The following is a 20,978-nucleotide window of genomic DNA, read 5'->3' as shown; positions in this document are numbered from 1 at the left end:
AGAAAGAGATCTTGGAGTCATTATCGATTCTAAAATGAACATGGGCTGCCAATGTGAGGACACGGTCAGCAAAGCTAACTGCACCTTGTCATGCATCCACAGATGCACCACAAGCAGGGCCAAGGAGGTGATCCTCCCCCTTTATGCGACACTGGTCAGGCCACAGTTGGAGTACTGCATCCAGTTCTGGGTGCTGCACTTCAGGAGGGATGTGGCCAGCTCTGAGAGGGTCCAGAGGAGGGCCACTCACATGATCAGGGGCAGCAGGGCAGACCCTATGAGGAGAGTCTACAGGACCTGAACCTGTTCAACCTTCACAAGAGAAGACTGAGAGGGGCTCTAGTGGCCATCTATAAACTTACCAGGGAGGACCAGAGGGGAATGGGAGAGACCCTGTTCCCCTGAGCACCTCCCGGAGTAACAAGGAACAACAGCCACAAGTTGATTGAGAGTAGGTTCAGGCTAGACATTAGGAGGCGCTACTTCACAGTCAGGGTGGCCAGGATCTGGAACCAGCTTCTAAGGGAAGTGGTGCTGTCTCCTACCTTGGGGGTCTTTAAAAGGAGGCTTGATAATTACCTAGCAGGGGTCATATGAGCTTAAACTTCCCGTGGGTCATATAAGCCCAGTATTCATTCCTGCCCAGGGCAGAGGGTTGGACTTGATGATCTGCTCAGGTCCCTTCTGACCCTACAACTATGAACCTATGAACAGGGCTCTCATAATATAGTTCATATCTGGAGCCAACAAATATCTTCCAGAATCCCTGGCCAGTGTCTCGAGTTTTTGGGTTTTTGATTATTAACCCTTTACAGTCTTTTAGCCAGCAAGGTGCTCAAGAGTTCTCCTCGACACTCTCACTGTAGGGAGAGAGGACAAGCTTCCCCCCTCTCCCTTGATGGACTCTATGTCCAATGAAACTCTTCTTAGCTTCTTCTTTAATTAGTCCAGCCTGGCCACCTTCCATGGGCCACGGCTGGTTCCCATCAAACATCTAATTGGTACACAACTATGTTGTTTCTTGACCCATCCTTTGTTCCATTCACTTCTCTTTATTTTACATTTTCAGGGCCATGCTCATGCTCCTGGACAGGAGCTGGATGGCTGGCTCCCTTCCTATGCTCCCTCCAGGTCAGTGTCTCGCTCTATCAGTGGCTTGCCTGCAGCTACACATTGTCACTCACTTATTACACTTTAAATCCCCTTCTTCCAGGGGTAGTCTATACTCTCGGAGGGTATGGTATGGACTCCCAAGTCCCTCCCCCTTTCTACATGGGTGGCCACTTTTCTATCAGTCTGTAGTGGCAATCAGCATCTCTAAGGCCTCAGCATTCCCTTCCCAGCAGCAGCAGCAGCAGCAAAGGCAGTCCTCTAGACTTTTCAGCAATGATCATCCCACACTTCTGCCTGGGTTCCAGATATGGCTCCCAGTTTGCTCCTTTCCAGGGGACTCCTCTTCTTCTGCCTCCCACCATCCTTTTTCTCCTAGCAGTCTGGAACTCCTGGGGTCTTCTGGGATTCCGCTTCCCCCTTGCTGAACTGGGAGATGCTGGTTTAAAGGGCCCATGTCCGTGGTGGTGACTTTTTGCCACCAGACTTCCAGGTTGGGCTTGCCAGCAGAGGCAAGTGTAGTGGGGCCAGAACCCAGCTCCCTGCTATACGTTGATAGCCAAGAAGTAAATTTTGGAGCCAGGTGAGAAAACATTTATAATATGCTGCTGATATTGAAACTAGGCTCAATCTCTAAATTTGTCTTTAGTGGGACTATTTCTAATATTAAAAATCTCTGACCAGCTTCACATATCTACCATTTTAACAACTAACCTACAAACCCCACCAGAAATATTTCCCATATTTTTTACATTTGAAAAACAGGGAAAGGAAATATTCAGATTTAGATCAATTATTGGATCAAGGTTCCACTCTAAACAACACAGCCAGGTGGGTAACCAGACTTTATACAGTAGAAAACCATGTGTAACAGAATGTCTTGACTAGCCCTGTACAATTATCAGGCTCCAAAAGAAATTGGTCAGTTGTTTCCTAAAATGGGCTAAGAAAGAATCTGTAAGGAGACTGTTGGAGGAAGATAGCCTCCTGTGACAGACCCTTAAGTAAGGGGGAACAGGGAAGGATTTTCTGGGTATGAAAGGTGGGCGGGGAGATCATTGCATTTGCTGTTTTGCCCAAATTTTATTTAGGAATAAGTCTGAGCAAATAAGAGATTTGAATCCAATGAAGACCTTCTTGGGCTGGAGGAAGTAGGCCAGCCACCTTATGTGAATTCAAGTAGTTAGTACACCCAGAAATGCACTTTTTGGTGGGCATGCAACTATTTTTTTCTATCATTTATGACACTGAATATTCATGTGATAACTAGGGAATGAAATTGAAGCTGCCTAATTAACATATATTTTAACAAAGGAAAGGGTCTCTACAATCATTAATTGCTTCTCACAATCCCCTCTTCAATATGTATACAGTATGCTTATTTTACACACTAGTCAAGTGAGACCCAGAGGTGAAGTACTTGCCAAAGCCAAGCAGAAAATGAGAAGGACTGGAATTAAGGAGTCCTGAGTTCTAGATCCTCAGCCATATCCCTTGACTTAGACCCCCCACAAACAAACATTTATGTGTATTCTTAACAACATTGAATAGCTCAGCTGACTTAACTGAATCTACACAAGTGTGTAAATGGATGGGCAGGATGGGCTTGATAGCAAGGTTAGGGTCTTTTCTTATGCACCAAAGAGCACAAATTTAGTCACTCTAGGCATTTCATTAAATAATTTTCAAGCAATAATATGCTTAGAAGAACAGGAAGGAAGGATAAGTCAGCTTATAAGAATGGGATCAAGGATTCAATCCTGAGCTAGCATACATTATGTTTGCAATGTGTGTTGATATTATTAGATGGAAGGAGATCACAGAAGAACAGATTATTATTGCTACTACTCAACTATGTGGGCCTAATGCATTTACCTGCAGGACTATGTCCCTTTCATTCCGTGTGATGTTAACACTGTGTGGCTGTCCATTTGCCATGCTTCTGTGGTCTACATCAATATTATATGGCTCTCTTGTACCTCCCAGGTTGTATCGAATCTGTAGGTTACCTGTTGAAAGAAACATGTCCAAATTGTAGTTATTTTTACCTTTATGCACTGGCACTTCTTGTTTTTATATTCATTTTCACATACGATGACTAACATCCATTAAAATTTAAAGCTGTCTGTCTACAGACATGCAGTGAGGCTGCTCCAACACAATGCAATTACAACGTGTCAGGGCAGACTTGATTTATCGAGGTTGTTGGAGCCTGGTAATTACCGTGGTCCAGCAGAGTCCGGTGGCTCAAGTATCAGCATCCCTGTGCTGAAAAATGGCAGTAGAGATGCTTTAACTAGAGTTCATTTGATGAACTTTAGTTAAAGTGCCTCGTTACCATTTTTAAGCATAGGGCCGCTGATACACATGACACTCCAGGCACTTTAATTAGGGTGACTCCAAGAGATACTCTAGAGTCACTCTAATTAAAGTGCACCCCTCCCCACTCCTGGGTTTATAGCATGTCTATAAACACCCTAGATAACTCATGGAGTTGAGCTCTGTTGCAGGAGAATTTAAAGAAGCAATTCCAGTGCTGGAGAATTTAAAGTTACAGGCCTGTGAATCATTTACAAAATGCAAGTGCCAGTTTACAAAGTATAACACAAACCAGCATCCAACAAAACAAAAAAAACCTGAACCCCCCCAGAGCAGTTGTAAACAATTCAACTAAAAAAATCCAACCAAACGAGTCAGAGTTATTCCTGGAACGTTATGAAAAAGAGCTGTAAATGTTAGCTCACAAAGCATGCACATACTGTTGAGATTCATTCTTGCCTCAATAAAATTCATTCAGGTTAAAGAACAGCATAGGGAATAAGGTTTATATGGCATGGGGAATAAGGTTTCTATGAATAAAAGACTTATACTTTTGCAATAAAACCTGAATTACAACAGATTAGTGTTGATATTATATATAAACACTAGAGATTTTCTTATGATCCTAATTAGTTGTTTACTGGTGATAAGACTATAACCTGAGATGTTTCCAAGGACTTTAGAAACATGTAGAAAAAGAAAGATTTAACAAATGGGTACCTCAAGGTAGATTGGTAAGAGCTGGTCAAAAAATTTTCAGTGAAACTATTTTTGATGAATAACTGGATTTTTTCCCCTAAACAACAGGTGATTATATAAAGTTCTTCTTTCTCACAGAAAAGGTCAATAGTCTTTTGAATATTGTTTTCAGGTTTTGGCCCCAAACTGAAATATTCTGAGTAAAAGTAGCACTGCTGTACCTTTCTGCAGATATAGTTTGGGCAGCTTCTGCTCCCATTATGGGCTTTCTAGCCATATTACTTCTTCCACGATTCACCAGGGCCAGGATGCTACATCCTTCTAGTCACTAAATAAGTTTAGTGAAAATGTTCAGCCTACTTGAAGAGAATGGGAATCTAAAGTATCTGAAGTCCCATCAGGTACCATTTTGAATTAACATTTTGGGGGTTTGATATATTTCAACAAAAAAGATTCCAGAACTCCAGTTTTTCTGATCAGGTCTCCTACTAAACTGGTATTTTAAGCATGAACATAGATGAACTGATTTTCAGAAGTGTTAAGCAAACAGCCATTTCCATTAAAAATGCTTCCAGCTGATGATGCTAGAAGCTTAACAATCTGGACAATTAGGCAACATATTTAGGTGCCTAATGATGACGTTACACATTATGCTTAGAACATGCTAAATCCATGAATTGTTAAGCAGTGTTAAAGTTAGAACATGCTGTGAGCAGTCACACATTAAGGGTGTAGCAGCGTTTTAAAAATGGACCCAACTGAAAGAATGGGAAGGGCTGCCCAGCAGACAGACAGAGTTTGTCCCAGCAGGGACACTGTAGCCTCTGAGCGCAAGTGAAGCTGTTTTGGAGGCAGCCCTGTTGGAAGTGGGAGGGGTGACGTAACCCCAGCAAAGTTTTGAAATAGAGCCGTTAGCAAAAGCCAGGGAAGGGCTCTGGGCTGGGATTGGCTGAGAGGCTTGGATAAAAGTGGGGAGTAATTTTCCCATGGAGAGAGAACAAGAGAGAGAGAGTGGGGCTAAGGGACAGGCTGGAGACGGGAGACAGAGTCTCAACACAGTGGTCCCTCAGAGAGCCCCTAGGAGTGCCCTGTGGAGCAGCAGAAAAGGCTGCCACAGGATGAGATACAGTATCCAGTTCCTCTCTCCGGCCCAGGAGCCTGTGGAGGCAGGATCAGAGAGGGGCTGATCGTGTGGTGACTCCAAGCCAGGAAAGACCCGCCTGCAGCCTGGTGACCGGCTGGGTGAGGACAGCAGAGCCGGGCGAAGGAGGGGAACTGCGGGAGTCTGCCTTGTTTTCCCTGATGGGTGAGGGGCTCCAGGGGCAGGCAAAGCCCAGGGAGGGGCTGTGTTTGCTGGGCTGTGAGGCTGTGCGGGACAGGAGAGTTGCTACAGCCTGCAGCTCAGACACTGCTCCCTGCTGAGCTGGGGAAGGGGGTCAAAAGCAGGGGAAGGCTGTCTTGCAGGGGCTGCAGAGGAGGAGCCGCTGCCTGATGCCCAGAGATCCTTGCTTCCCGGAGACCCCAGGAGCACGGAGACGGACACCAGCACTAGGGATCGTCCACAGACCATGTGGACACAGACAGGGACACAGACAGTTCCGCTCCCTGAGACACCCCGCCAGGGGCACTGCACATAGGATCCCCAGTACACCGTGTGCAAGTGAGAGACTGTGTAAATAAGTTCTTGAGGGTTTATTAGTGGGTATATCAATGTGTTTATTTAATGGTTATTTATTATGTTGTAAATAATTAAATCTTGTAAATATTTTGAGAATTGCTGCAAGGGTGCTTGATTGTAAGGGGCGGCTCTCTGCTCGGGGGCACTGCAGCAGCTTCCCATGGGGGCTGGCCAGGGCTACTGGCTACTGGGTACCCCAGGATCCCACTATTCAGGTGAGGGCGCGTGTAGTGTCGCACCTAGGGTTACAAGGGTTAATACTGTTTCTTGCCTCAACAGCTCATATGCGCCACTAGGGCTGAGTACAGACAGTGAAAAAGCCCAAGGCTGAATTAATTCAGTCTTTGCGGGTTAGTCTAAGCTGCAGAGATTGGGCCAATAAGCAAGTGAGCAGACATTCACTTCTGTTTCAGGAAATGCAGCCACATGCAAGCCAGAAGCTGGGGGCCCTAGACCATAGCTCTCTGGCATGTAGCCAGCATGGGCTGTTTGTTTGCTTCCTCTTCTTGCTGCCCCTGAGGTCCCTGGGATTTGCAGTCCAGACTCACAATAGCAGGACTCTGCAGGGTTGCTCATCACTTCCTCTTCCTGTTTCCAGGTGCCTCTGGGATTTGTAGTCCACAGTCACAGCTAGCACTAAGTAAGCAGGGCAGGGAAGCTCTGTACTTGGGGGCAGAGAAGTTTAACCTCTGCCTCCATGGCACCAGACCCCAGCAGGGGTTTGCCTGGGGCAGGGCAGTGAGCCAGTCCTCACTGCTTCAGGTAAGGAGCAGAGGGGTGGGACCAGCCATGCTCTCAGGAGCAGACAGCACAGCCCAGCCCAGCCCAGCCCAGGGCTCCAAATGCTGGGATGCTGAGGGATTCTGATTTAACTTGAACCAGGAAGGGGTCTGGGCCAGAGGTTTCATAAACTGGTTTGACATGCATCAGTTAAATCTGATACTACATTCAACCAAGTTTATTTTAAACCAGCTTCAGCCATTTTGAAACTGGTTTATGTGCACTGAATTTCAATTCTGTTATAGGTTTAAACCAGTTTCTGATCACTTAAACCAGCTTATGTGTAACTTCTGTCCCTAACCTCGAGGGCTGGCAAGCAGGGGCATGGCTAGGAGCCACGATACCTGGGCTCTATCTTTGCTCTGTTTGGGGTGGGGGGAGGGGCTAGGAGTGGTGAATTCTAGGATGCTGGTGGACAGCTAAACGTTTGTTTTATCTCTATGGACCAGACTGAAGTTAGTCTTAATTTGAGCTGGGTGTTATGGCTCAGAGTTAATTCTGAGACACTTTGAAGGCTCTTAGCATGAGTTAATGAGCTTTAACATACAGATGCTCATGGTTTAAATAGCTATGGTCTAGGTGGAACGTGTAACTTCACCCTAACTGTCAGTTTAGGAGCCTGACTTTAGGAAAACCTAGCTTGAAAATCTTGACGATATTGTTCTAATCCAATATTTCAATTTAATCTTTTGTTTGAAAGTATTAATAAGTACTGATTAGTTAATTTGTAAAGAAGGAAATACAATAATACGTATGCCCCCAAGGCTGAAATTTGCAACAGGAGCAAACTCATGTGCCAAGTGCTTGCAGGCTTACAGCTTCATCTTTCGCTGCATTCATTTGCAATATATAACAGACTAATTTTTGTTTAAAGGGAAGAGAAGTAAACAACAGCAGAGAGCATCAGAAAGCTATAAACATATAAGCAATTCACCACCACAAATTGCCTCTATGAGATGGATGTTATCATCATGCTTCTTGTAAGGAACATGATGCACATGAAATTTAGGGACCTGCCCAAAGTCACTAACCAAATCAGAGCCAGAGCCAGGTACAGAATCCAAAAACTCTGGCTTCTACATAAATGCTGTAACCACAAGCTTCTCTTTAATTATGTTTCTATAATGTAGTATTTTTAGGTATTTCTATTTGTGGCTATCGGTTCAAATTTTATTTTCATTAAGTGCAGTGGGAGTTGGACCAGACCTGTTAAGGAAACTGATGATGACAAGTGAAGGGGAGAGAAAAACATGTTGTGCACAACACATTTTGATCTAACATCAGGACTTTAAAGACCTCTTCCTTATCTTGGGATATCACCTCTGTAGTTCAAATTTGCTTTGGTTTTTCTTACCAGTCTAGTCTATGGGCTGGACTTTCTATTTTGCTACACCAAGTTTTGCTGGTGTAAAGAACTGGGCCTTGTACATACTTTGCAATTGTAAGGATGAAGGGATATTCTTATTAGCTTATGGCTTTGCTGGTCATGTGCTATATTGTATATATTTCTCCCTTCAGTGGTGAAAAACCAGAACAACTACTTACCAGATGGCTTGACAAGCACTGCCATGTAGTCCAGGCTGTAAGAACTGATGTACAGGAGGACACAGGGGGATTTTGTGGTACTGAAGCTGAAACTTAGCTCCTCTGCATTCAAACTGATGTCTGGCACAGTAGCCTCAGTGTCTGTAGAGCTCAATAGAGTTCGACTGGCTAAGTCTTTTGCAGTGGTCCCTGGGGATGGAAAACTGTACCTGAGCCACATCCCCTCTTCAAAAAATGCTCCAACATCTTGAAAAAAAAATGATAGAGAGAAGGGAAAAAGACAAGCAATTTTCTGAGATAAGCCTTGAAAAACAGCACCAATAAATAGGAATATTAATAGAATTATTATCAAATTGAATCAGTACCTATTTATATACCTGTCAAGTTATTTACTCACCTCCAACAATACACTTTGCAAGCACTAACATTTTTTTCTTGGAGAAGACTTCTGCATTTTAAAGATGGGTAAGTGAATGTACAGACAGGCAAAGTTATTCATTCAAGATCACACACAGAACACCAGTAGTAGAACTAGGCATTGACCCTATTGTCCCATGCCTCAGATTATGATCTGTGAGCAGAAGACTATCTTTCCATTTGTGCCCATGAAATCCTTATGATTCATAATGTTTAGAAAGGGCAGACAAAAGGTCAAGACATTAAATAAATGCTACATGCAAATAAGGGAAAGAATAAGGAGCCAGAACAAAATTTGAATGGAGAGTTGGAAAATTTTGTGGTTCTGTGAAATAGGGAGATCAAAGAATCTCAAGCACTTCAGTATTAAAATAGATTTGCATTGAACCCTGGAAAACTATTTACTTCTGGACCAATTCTACATTTGAACAGCTAATGGGGCTTTACCATTATTAACTGCTGTGAAACGTTTCGTGAGGGAAGCACAGTGGAAGGGGATGGAAGGAAACTCTTTTACTTGTGCAACTGAGCGCAGGCAGGCATAATGGGAATGTTTGTGGAGCTGAATATTGCCACAGGTGATCAGTATTCCAAATAGATATGAGTTGGTTGGAAGGGCATACAGTTAGGATCTGTTAAAATCCAGAGATTCAACATTAGTTGAAGTGTGCACAGTACTTTTTTCTACATGTTTTCCTCTTGTTTGTGCCTTGGACACATGCTTGTGCCCTTTGAGAGCAAAATACCTCTTCCCTTGGGCACTATACTTTCACACTCTTCTCAGTCAGGCTTTGGTTCTGAAAGCCAGAATTTAGTCCCATGACCTATTGTTATTTGATAAGTGACACACACATCAATAAAATCTAAAAGATCAAAGATTATTATATCAATTAATTTTAGAGGCAGGCGTTTGTGAAAGTTCATTTTCAGAAGAAAATGTTGTCTCTGGCCTATTTTAACTAGTAGCATAGCAAATTTAAAAACTACAATTTTAAAAATACAAGAGAGCAATTTAACATTTAACTGTCCGAACAGAAAGAGTAGATAAAGATAGATCAGGCATAAAAACTGCTAAACCGATTTAAGCTGCCTACCTGAAAGAAAATATAGAACAAAGAAAGAACAGAAGAGGAAGCTTGAACCCTTCTTCTTCTCTAAACATTTAAGTGAAAAATATAAATCCACCGACCTTATGTTAACAATGAAATAACTCGTTCAACTAGAAATAACACTGTGACTTTCTTGTATCTATTACATTCCCAATAACCATCCTCAAATATTTGCCCCTAAGGAAAGACAGTACTTCCAAGAATCACATCAGTTCCTGGAAAACTGTTTTTTAGAATCATAGAAAACTAGACCTGGAAGGGACCTCTAGAGATCATCTAGTCCAACCTCTTGTGAGAGGCCGGATCATCCCTTTCCAAAGCATCCTATACAAATCCTTGTTTAACTTACTACTAAAATGACGTAATCAACCCTGTCCCACAGCTACAAAGCACAGGACCCTAACCTTCACAGGTGAAGTAGGTGGTTAATGGTGGTCAATGTCCTGCTCACTGCAGAGGTTGTTAAAATACACTTTAAAGATCCCAGGAAGAGGGCTACACACCCCCCACTACAGGAAAGCAAAAATCCCCACATTCTGTACCTATATGATCATGGGTAAAATTCCTTCTGGACCCCAAATGTATTGATCGGTTAAATGCAAAAATTCGTATAATGGATCTGACACCATTCTCTGAAAAGAGGTTTCTCACTTCATGAGCAATTCCATTGAGAAGTTGCTGTTATATATGATTATAGGCGTCAAAATATGGCTTTATGGTAATAATTAAAGATGATGCATGAAATTCAGATTTTTCAACATTTGGGATGAACAGTCAAAATAGCAAAACCTTTAATGGAATTACATCATTTGGTTCAGAAAAATCTCAGAACAGGTCTCATTTCAGAACAGCCTGATGTACACTCAAGCTGTTGTCATGTCTTATGAAAGACATAGTTCAGGTGTTACATTCTTTTCCAAGAGAGGGCTTCCTAGTTATATTTATCTCTCACTATAGTATTTCCCTTTGGCTGAGTTTCTGCAATGCTAAGACTACAGGGCATCCAGAAGATATAAACTGGTCATGGATCCTGGTTCTTAGAAGAGAAAGAAGCCATGGGGCAGAGGAACTACAGCCCCCATGGGGACACCATGACATCCCAGGCAGATGAAGAGATTAATGTCAAACCAACCTGAAATGGAACAGTTTTTTCAGTATTCCTTATGGAAAATAAAAACATCACTGGCAAAAAAGATATTGCCTTGTATTTTCTATTAAAACAACATTTTGAAGAAAATTCTCCACAGCTCTAAAAATATAGTCCCATCTATTTTGTACATTAAACATATAAGCTAAGAGGAATGTTACTTTAATATATAGTGAAACTTGACTTCAGCCATTGCTTGAGGGATTGACAAAGAACAACTGCCTACCAAAGGCAAAGCATCATAACTATATAAAGTACATATATGGTAATAATTTGGGATGGTTTCTTAAAAAACTTTTCATGTGTAAGATTCACTATACAGTAAGAAATGGTTTATGACTTATTGTAATTTTAATTAATACTAATATAGGCAATGCTTTATATTAATGACAAATAACTAATTTTTAAGGGTTTAAGAAATTATTAAAAGTTCTTATATGTTACAGAAATGTTTTGAAGCTGGACTCTACAACCAACTGTAACAATTGACTAGTCATTTATTAAACACTAATTATCATTTGCCCATCTTTCATTAGTAACTCTGCTTATAAAGTGGGACTGATTACTGTCTAACTGCATAAATGTCAATATTTTGTCATATGTACAGGGAACTTTCATTTTATATAGTTCCTCCACATTCTGGAGTATTTTGATTTATTTTACAGAATTATGAGTGAATATGTACATCCTAACTGATGTGCAGCTAAATGATGATTTAATTAGATATGTAATAACGAAAGTCCTGTACTGGAGGACAGAAGCCCTCACGTTTCATCTAAGGAAGGTTAGTTGAAGAAACAGTAAGAAGGATAACATTAGCAAATATTTTATCGATGCCCCCTTTCAATATTTTGCTAACTCTAGTGCTAGAAAACTTTATGGTTTTCTGTTCCCTTATAACAATTTTCCTAGACATGAAATGTCATATTTGGAAGTGTCACTGTGTAACCGCATAAAAAAACACTCAAGCTGTGGTCTCACAGGCTTATAAATAATTGAGAGCCACTGTGATAGATTTATAGCTGTTATCTCATAGGAGAAACCTTAAATCATTTCCAAATAGTTATGGGAAATGCAATTCAGTTTAACAGCTTTATTCTTCACTAGACCCAATTTCAGTACTCTTGGATTAATAATTAAGGACCCTATCTTGCAAACACTTACCACCATGCAAAGTGCTTCCTACAATGAATAGTAACATTGAAAATAGTGAGAATGCTTTTTGCATTAAACGATAGCTTACATCTGCAGGACTTGCCTCAAAACGATCTTATTTAAATGTTATTAACTATATGATGATTCCATAATACACTCTTATCTACAATTTCTGATGCAGCATATTCTTTTTTTCTAAACTGTACTTATCTATAAGATGGCTTTAAAATTCCAGTGGGTGATCAAGAAAGAAATTACCTACTTGGAGGTCACCAAATTCCAATCTCCTTGAAGCTTTGTAATAGGCAGCATCTAAATTAAGAAAAGCATTTAAGCGAGCGTTTAAGACTGACTAACTGACTGAATGGATAGTCTCCTACAAGGAAGTCTTCCTGAATCAGAGCCTAAAAGGGAAAAAAAATATTCTTTCTTCCTCTGGAAAAATGGTGACAAGATTCAAATGAAGTATGTGCCCTGTTGCTATAATGCAGAGATTTCCATGCACCTACAGTTACCTTCTTTTGGAACGCTTTAGATGAGACACCTAAAAAAGAAAAAAAACTAAGGGCCTTGTTACACCTTATGTTGTAAGCTGCACAAATGTTGAGCGGTATTAGTGATTGCTTGGAGTTTGGAGCAGTCACCCCTTTAGTTTAGAAAACTTCTCTGACTGTCCCCTAAGGCACAGCTGTGACTTGCCACTAGATGCCTTGTGCATAGGCAGAGAACTAGGAGCTAGAGCTGTGAGTTGCCCCTAGAGGGCTGGTGAGCCAGGACAGGCTTCTATTCCAGCTCTATGGGCGGGGATGTGATAGAACCTGGGATACTGGAGGACCAATGGCAAATCTGTGGGGGTGGCCACATTTTAATGGAACAGGAGCTGGGTTGTGTGGATCAGAGATAATTCTGCCATGGAGTGGCATAACTTTGTGCCCCATAACAAGAATTTAAAACCACTTCAAGGTGTAAATGTATGGACGGTCCAGGGGTTAAGAGCTCCAGGAACCACCCAAAAGTACCATGTAACAATACCCTAAGGAATCAGAAATAGAAAAGGGTTCCTGCTGTTACTGCCCTTTCAAGACAAAAGCTGCAGGGAAACAAATGTGGCAGGAACAGATCAGTTTTCTTTGAATAGCAGTACATATATCTAAACCAACATGCAGTGCAGTCATGCTCTATTGACAGTCTTTGCAAAACGTAAATAAAAGAAGTTTAGACTAGCTGTCTGGAGAAGCACAAGATAGGATTTGTGAAGGCAGCAGAAACAATTTTATCAAGCAAGAAGAGTATTCCCGATATGAGCTGTACACATTTCCTGTATATATTCTTCTTACTTTTACAAGGGGATGAAGGAAAAACAGATGCGAACCTCAATCTAAAACAAACAGATCTAAAACTGATAAACGTAGTTTGATGTCCAAAATTATTCCCTTGGTTCCTTATGCCCCTACTCCCACATCACTAGTTTCATTTTTGCAATGCCATGTTCCAACAAGGACCAGACATATCTAAATTGGATAAAACCTGATACCTGTGTTATTTTCACCTTGAGCAGATGGAAACTGGTTACTGGAAATCTCATTTTGTGATGAGCATTCTTGGCCCATTACAGAGTTAGGAAAGGACAGATAAGGGACCTGATTCTCTTCTCCTCCTGACTTTCATTGGAACTCCCCCAATGTCTCTTTCCTTTTTCTGTATCACCACCAGTAATTAAAAATCTGCAGGCCAAATGCTGCTCTCATCCATAGCTTAAGCCTCAATATTTTCAAAGGAATTTTTATTTCAGTGGCTTCCCCTGCAAAACACACCAAGCATAACAACAAACAAGAAAAAATCCCCTCCAATGATTATGTAACCCAGTCTGCTGAGGGAGACAAGAAAATTCCAGGAAAAAGGCTGCTTTTATTTCAGAAATCTGGATTTATACACCCAGTCCTAAGGCTCTGATATTTTTCTTAACCAGACATAGAGATGGCTAATTAAAATATTATTCATACTGCCAGCACCATGGATTTTTTTTGATTAGGTTCTGATTGTAATAATTTTTGACCAAGGACATTCACCAGAGGGACTTGGAGCCTTGAGGAAGGCACAGAGGTGGTTAGGGCAGATAAAGCAGCCCAACAAAATTTCTCTCCCTGTCTGTCATTTCCTTTTTATGCGTCTTAGCCCCATGCCCCCTATCCATAAATACGGAGTACATATTATCTATAGGAGGCTAACTTTGCTTGCGGCTACGAGACGTGCTACAGAGCATTAGAAATTGCACCAGTTTCCAGACTGTGGTCACAAACACAGACTTACTGTTGAGAAACTCCCTGGCCAGAGGGTATTAAAAGGGGAAGACACTCATTGTTCTTGATCTGAGGGAGACTTTGCACTGAGACTTTGAAAGACTGTAATGATTTTCATCTTACTGCTCCGCTTAAGTTTATACTAGGTTCATCCTGTGCTCAGCCTCACTGTGTTTAGGTTGTGAACAGGAGAAATGGAGATTTAAAGATTTTCTCAGACATTACTAGGCTTATGCTTTGGCTGCCATCACTGCACATTTTTGCATGCTTGTTTGAGCTTTTGATGGTTGTGTCAAATGTACAATTATTTGTTCTTGTTAATAGAATACAAGCCCTTTACCTATCTCCTAGGCATAAATATATCAGTGCTTGAGGTAAAGAAAGCTTCCTTGAAAAATGACCATAAGAATTGGAATATATGGAAAATAATATCCAAGGATGCCTGTCATAAGGCTTTGATCAAAAGCCCACCTAACCTGAGAGAACTCTCACTGTAGACAGTGGACAGTGTCATCATTTAATTTTATAGAACAGCTTCACTGTAAACAGAGGCTCACTATAATCGCAGTCTACACAAATGTACTTAAACAAATAGCAGTGTCTATTCTACTTCATTATATTTGGAAGGAAGGCTCAAGTACAGCAGGGTAAATCTTCATTTCACCTGATTCTGCATTAGTGCAACATCCCTGTAGAATTTCAGCAGTGACATAGGCGATGTGTAGGTGGGGCAGAGGGGGCATGTGCCCCACCCCCCGAGACTGGCCACTGCCAAAGCCGTCACTAGCTTCTGTGGGCAGTGGCTGCTTGCCACCCCCTTGCCCCTGCTGCCAACACTAATGCCAGCATCTGTGGGCAGTCCCCGCTCGCCACTATGGTGCCCCCCCAGTCTCGGGAGGCCCCAGTCATTCATGAGCAGTGGCATGAGTCATAGCTGCTCAGCAACACTAAGTTATGTGGAAAACAGCAGAAGGCAGGGCAGGATGGCACCCTGTAGCAGGGCACTGTTGGTGCCTGCCACATTAAGGGCTGAGCCAAGCAGCCAGCAGGAGCTTGATTGTAGCTGTCATTTTAGATCTCTGGCTGCCTATATAAACAGAGCAGTTGGCTGCCAGCAGGCCAGGCAGAAACGCTGCCTGGTTGCAAGGCTGAATGCAACATCCTGGTGGTAAGGGTAGGAGCTTAAGGGGATGATTTAGAGGCTCCTGGTCCTGGGCATGACCTAAAACTGCACCCTGCTGGGAGTGGGTGGCCTGGCAGGAGCCCCCAGGAAATGCCAGGCCAGTTACCACCCTGGTGAAAGGCATGTAGGGGTGCTTTAAACCCCAGCCCTCATGTTTGGGTGGGTGATTTGAGCCATCTAATCCAAGGAAGGCCAGGTAATCTCCATGGGATGCCTGAGCCTGCTGGGGTGAGTGACTTTGTGGGGCCAGGCAAGCTTCATGAAGCACCTGAGCTGGGAATGGGGGATCCCAATCCATGAGTGCAGGCAGGAGGCTGAGATCTGAACGGAGGGACCTGACTGGTCAATGCTGGGGCCAGGACCCAGATAGGGGTCAGAAGGGCCAGGGGCCAACCGCAAGGGATGCCCACTTAGAGCAAAGAAGCTTGGGGGCCCGACTGGCCTGAGATGGGGCCAGGGCTTAAAGGGAAGCTGAAGGTCCAAAGGAAGGGGACACAGCTAATGGGTGAAGGAGACAATTGAGTTGACTGCCTGAGATGACATCTGTGAGGCTTGGGCTGCAGTGTAGGAGAGGAATGGAGCTGCAGATAGCACCCCCTGGCATTGGGGCTAGAATGGGCAGCCTCCCACCTAGTTAACATCTCAATTATGTTCCATCAAGGCATGGCAGATGAGATAAGTGGGCAGCGTGCCCAGAGGCAGGTGGGTAAACTAGCACTGTGGTTAGTCAGGGAGTCCCGCATTGCCACACACCTATGTGACTAACTGGTTTGGAAAAGCCTAAGCTTGCATAAGTGGCATACTTTGCCAGATGCTACAAGTGTGGGGAACAGGATGGCCAGAATCACGTAGCTACAGCCATGTTCTCTGAAGCTTTTTATTATTTCTAGGCAAAGTTCAGCTGGGGTTCAGAATCTATTCTCTTGTAATTGTGAAAAAATAGGTAAGGAGGAAAGTGGCATGCCTTGTGCAAGAGAAGAAATACTTATAAACAATTTTTTGTCATGTACTAGCAGGTTTATGCAAAGGGGACCCCATAATAGACATCAGAGAATTTTTCCAATTTGAAGGAGCATTTTGGGAAATACTTGATGTTGCTCTTGGAGAATGCCCCAGGGGTTCTGGTGCTATCTTGGGAGCTAGGAGGCCTGGCTTCAGTTCCTTGCTCTACCACAGGTTTCCATTGTGATCTGGATCTGGTTATTTTGTTTTACTTGGTTTGAATACCTGCCTACTTCAAGTAGATGCTAGGAACACAAAGGGTATGGAAACATGTATATTTGGAGTAATTTATAAAAGGAGATGCTTCAAAATGGCAGCAGCTGTTACCAGTAGTGAATCTAGGGTGGTAGAAAGAGAGGTGTGGTGGCAGTAGAGGACACTTTCTAATTAGTACCAGTACACAGGCCAGGAACAATACAGTAGCAAAACCACTCCAACCTTAACACTAGATGAAATGATGTTAAAGTTGGAGTGTTTTTGCTACATTTGTATTATTCCCAATTTGTCTGCATATAACAATTAGAATGCAACAACTGATGCCCTTTTGAAATGTTTCCTTTTTGAAACATTTCCAAATGTACATGTGTCCAGGGGCAGATCCAGGGGGCATAGAGCAGCATGGATGCATCTCCTTCTCCCCTCTTTGCTGATGCCATGGGAGCAGCAGTTAGGAACTCCTTTTTTTTAAGTCCCTAAAGGAAGTAAGACTGCTTCTCCTTTCTTTTTCCTTTGTGGCATGTCTCATCCCCTCACATTCCCCCCTCTCCTGCCTGCTCCTGTCCTGATGACCCAATGGCAGTGGGGCTCCACAGCCTCCCCTTCTCCACTTCAGCTGGGCTTTGTGGTGAGCTGGGCTCAGCCAGAGACAGCAGCAAGTGGTGGGTTGGTTCCTCCTCCCTTTTCATTCCCTTGGGTGCTCCTTGACAGCCTGGGAGCAGGCATAGGGGAAGGGAACCTGCCCACTGTCACTGTCCTAAGCCAATTCCAGTTCCCTGCATAACCTGGCTGGAGAGAAACAGGAGTTTCTCCCTGTGGAGCTTCTCCTCCTCCCTGCCCCTGGTGAAGCTGGAAACAGTAGCAGCAGTGGAAGGCAGAGGATAGAAAAGAGGGGAGAGGGGGTGTCCCTGAGTGCAGAAGAGAAGGGAGGGGAGACTGAGAGGGGGAGGGAAGGTTCTTACTTGATTGGGTGACAAAGTCCTCCACTGCTGCTCCTTCTGTGGGGTATGCCCACCTGCTGGGGGAAGGGAAACTGGAAGCGGGGCATGTAGCTACCCCGTCAGTGGAGGTGACTGCTTCCATATTCCCCCTTTACAAAAACTTGAATCTGCCCATGCATGTGTCCATACCCAGATACACATTAAAAATCTGTGAAGTGCCTCTGCTACTACAGTAGTACTACACAATACCATGGATAAACTGACATAGCACACAAGAACTTGAAGTTTGAATCTCTGAGCCACTTCTTGTAGATGCTCCTTTACATTAGGCACCACTGTTGCTGAGGTAGCTCCACTCATCTCTAGTAAAACATTTTAATTCAATGAGAATTGACACCAGAACAACCCTGTTATAATAGTATGACAGAGAAGTTGAAAGTTTATTACATTTTCTGAGCTAAAACTGTCAGGATTTTTGGAATTATTACTCTTTTTTATTAGCTTTTTTTATATACAGACAAATAAATCTTCGCTCTTTATTAGTAATATATTGTGGATCGATGGTTGTGGAAAGCCTTACCCCACTAGTTTAGTTTAATATGTCTGATATAGCTTTGAGGAATGAGAGGGGTGGAAGAACATATTTTTTTGGATTAAAAAGCAAAATAAAATATTCTTTTTCAATTAAGAAATTCTTGTGGTGTTATGTGAAATGCAGTTTTCAAAGCACTATGGCATAAACTGTATGTTCAATCTGAAGGCACACTCAGGACAGAGATATGCACCAAAATGAAACTTTCCTACAGGATATTCATATCATTTCAGGAATACATTAGTTTACTGAATACAGGTGCATTATTTCTGTTCATCCAAATCTCCAATTCTGTAAACTGGTCTACATGTTTAGAACTTTTCACCATAGAGTTTATATTATCATGATTTGTTCCTAAATCCTAATCCAAGAAAATGTTCTTATATAGCTAGTGATGGAAAGACCAAATCCAGGATGCATATAGCTGATGACAATGATGGTTATGTCTATCCAGTCATTAGATCCCTTATAAGAGAGAATAACTAGAATGTTTTTTACTATTTAAAACTATGTTTTCACCAAATACAATTTTAAGTAAAGTGCCCAAGGTGAGAGTAATCGTTGCAAATCCATTGTGTTCTACATGAATGAATATGAAGCCTATTTTTGTTGATCATGTTTTGGAAAACCTGGAAAGGATGGCTTTGTGGTTAAGGGAATAAACTGAAACCTGGGGAATCTGGTCTGGAGTCCCAGCTTTGCCACAGACTTCCTATGTGACTGGCACAGCCTTCTTCTGGCTTCAATTCCCCGTGTAAAAAATGGGGATAACATAGTGTGGCAGGGCACTGTTGGTGCCTGCCACTTTAAGAGCTGGAGCTGACAGCAGCCAGGTGCTTGATTGCGGCAGCCATTTGGAGACACAGGCTATATAGGGGAAGCAGCAGTTTGTTGCTGTCCCGCCATGAGAGAGACATCAGCCAGCAGAGCTGAGGCCAGGAACACCTTGGTGGTCTATGGGCTGGGGCTATGGAGATGGAGAAGGCTCCAGGTCCTGGGCATGACCTAAAACTGCGCCTTGCCAGGGAAGGAAGGCCTGGTGGAGCCTCCCTAGTGAAAGCCAAGTTGGGGATGCCTAATAACCTCCAGATCCCGCACAGTTCTAGTTTGGGAATGCCCAGACCTGGAAGGGCTTGGAGAGGCCTGAGGCTTAGTTATTCCAGAGGAGTTGTTAGGGTATAAGCAGGCAAGCAGCTTAGACTTGACCTGAGGTACCTGACTGGTCCATGCTGGGGCCAGGACCCAGACAGAGATAAAAGGGGTCAGGGGCCCACCGCAAGGGATGCCTACAGAGTAAAGAAGCTTGGGATCCCTAGGGCCTAAGGGGCAGCTGAAGGTCCCAGGGAGGGGACCAGAGCTAATGGGCAAAGGGCACGGCTGAGTTTAGTTGCCTGAGATGCCATCTGCAAGGCTTGGGCCACAGTGTAGGGGTGGAACAGAGCTTCAGAGATCCCCCTAAACACTGGGGTTCAAAATGGGCAGACTCCTGCCTAATTAACATTGTAATCATATATCATTAAGGCATAGCAGGTGAGAGAGGAGGATGGTCAGCCCAGAGACAGGTGGGTGGGCCAAAATCAAACTGGTCCTGGGAAGGTCCCCTGTTACACATAGCATTATAATTGTTGTAAGTACTGGAACAGATTACCTAGGGGGAAAAGGGAATTTTGTAATTGGAAGTCATGAAACGCAGATTATGGTCAGGTACAAACATTATACTTTTACTGGTGTAAGTGACTGGAAACCAGTCTATACCCATAATAGAAAAGAAGTTCAGCACACAATACCTATCTGTATCTGTAACAGAACAGAAGTTTGACGTACACAAAATAGCTTCAAAATGGTGGAACCTGGTTTAAGATTTGCCCCACCCTCCACCAAAGGGCAAATGTGGGTTCTGTTCATATACTGCTGTTCATATATGAACACTTGTCTGGAATGGCGTGTACAGGGATTTATCTTGCCTTGAGCACAGGTTTGGATAAAATTCTCTCCTGATGCCCCTTCCAGTCCTATTCTTTTATGATTCTCTGAGCATGTGTGGGGCAGAATTTAGATGTGACCAAGTAAGAAAATTAGAAGCTGCTTTGCTTACTCACCTAGGCAGCCAGAGCAGTAGGTCTTTTTATCATCCATTCAGTATTGTAAAAACCTAGGTTTTTCCTCAAGCCAGAAATAAAGAGCTAGAGGAATAGGAAGGAAAAATGTCTGAAACAAGACTTTTCTGTTGATAAGTACAGCACTGCTTTCACACCTTCCTTAGGATAAAAAAAATCCACAAGAAATAGCTTGGTATAAAATTGTATAGGGGTGTATGGAACAGAATAGGGGTTATAAATTTTCATACAATGCATTTGCATTTCATGAGACTAAAAAAAATGATGTGTGTTTACATTCTGTGTTTGCTCATGCAAATTAGGTAACTCTGCAGAGACGCTAACAGGTCTAAATTTACATTGCCAACAAAAGTTGAAGGTATATGAGCTAAGACTATGCAACGCTTCTGTTATCACACTGAAGCCTGCTGCTGGCAACGGGCTATTTTTCTTTCCTAGTTTGGGTTTTTGGTGCCTCAGTGCTTGGAAGACTAACTTTTTTCTCCCATTGCCCCCGGCCTGACCCCTAGAGTCTAGCACTTGTGCTGCATAATCATGCCAGCGTTTGGTCCTCAATCTTTTTATCTGTTATCAATGCAGCCACAGCAAAAAAGATAAACACAAGCAAATTAGTCTTTCAGAAATACTGTTGTGGGGATGGGAGGACCATTGTGAAGCCCCCCCCCCCC

General features: G+C 42.9%; 1 protein-coding gene across 1 annotated transcript in view; it reads right to left on the bottom strand.

The window, feature by feature from the left end:
- The window catches only part of CNTNAP2 (contactin associated protein-like 2), a 1,521,099-nt gene that overhangs the window by 165,208 nt on the left and 1,334,913 nt on the right, over positions 1-20,978 (bottom strand). The window contains exons 19-20 of the mRNA XM_019508724.1: positions 8,132-8,377; positions 2,986-3,119 (exon numbers count right to left, since the gene is read on the bottom strand). Of these exons, the coding sequence (XP_019364269.1) occupies positions 2,986-3,119; positions 8,132-8,377 (380 nt within the window). The remainder of the gene's footprint in view (positions 1-2,985; positions 3,120-8,131; positions 8,378-20,978) is intronic.

The sequence above is a fragment of the Gavialis gangeticus genome, unplaced genomic scaffold (genome assembly GCF_001723915.1).
Source record: "Gavialis gangeticus isolate Ggan-Ray unplaced genomic scaffold, GavGan_comp1, whole genome shotgun sequence".
Lineage (NCBI taxonomy): Eukaryota > Metazoa > Chordata > Crocodylia > Gavialidae > Gavialis > Gavialis gangeticus.
This window is presented reverse-complemented; position numbering and strand designations above follow the sequence as displayed.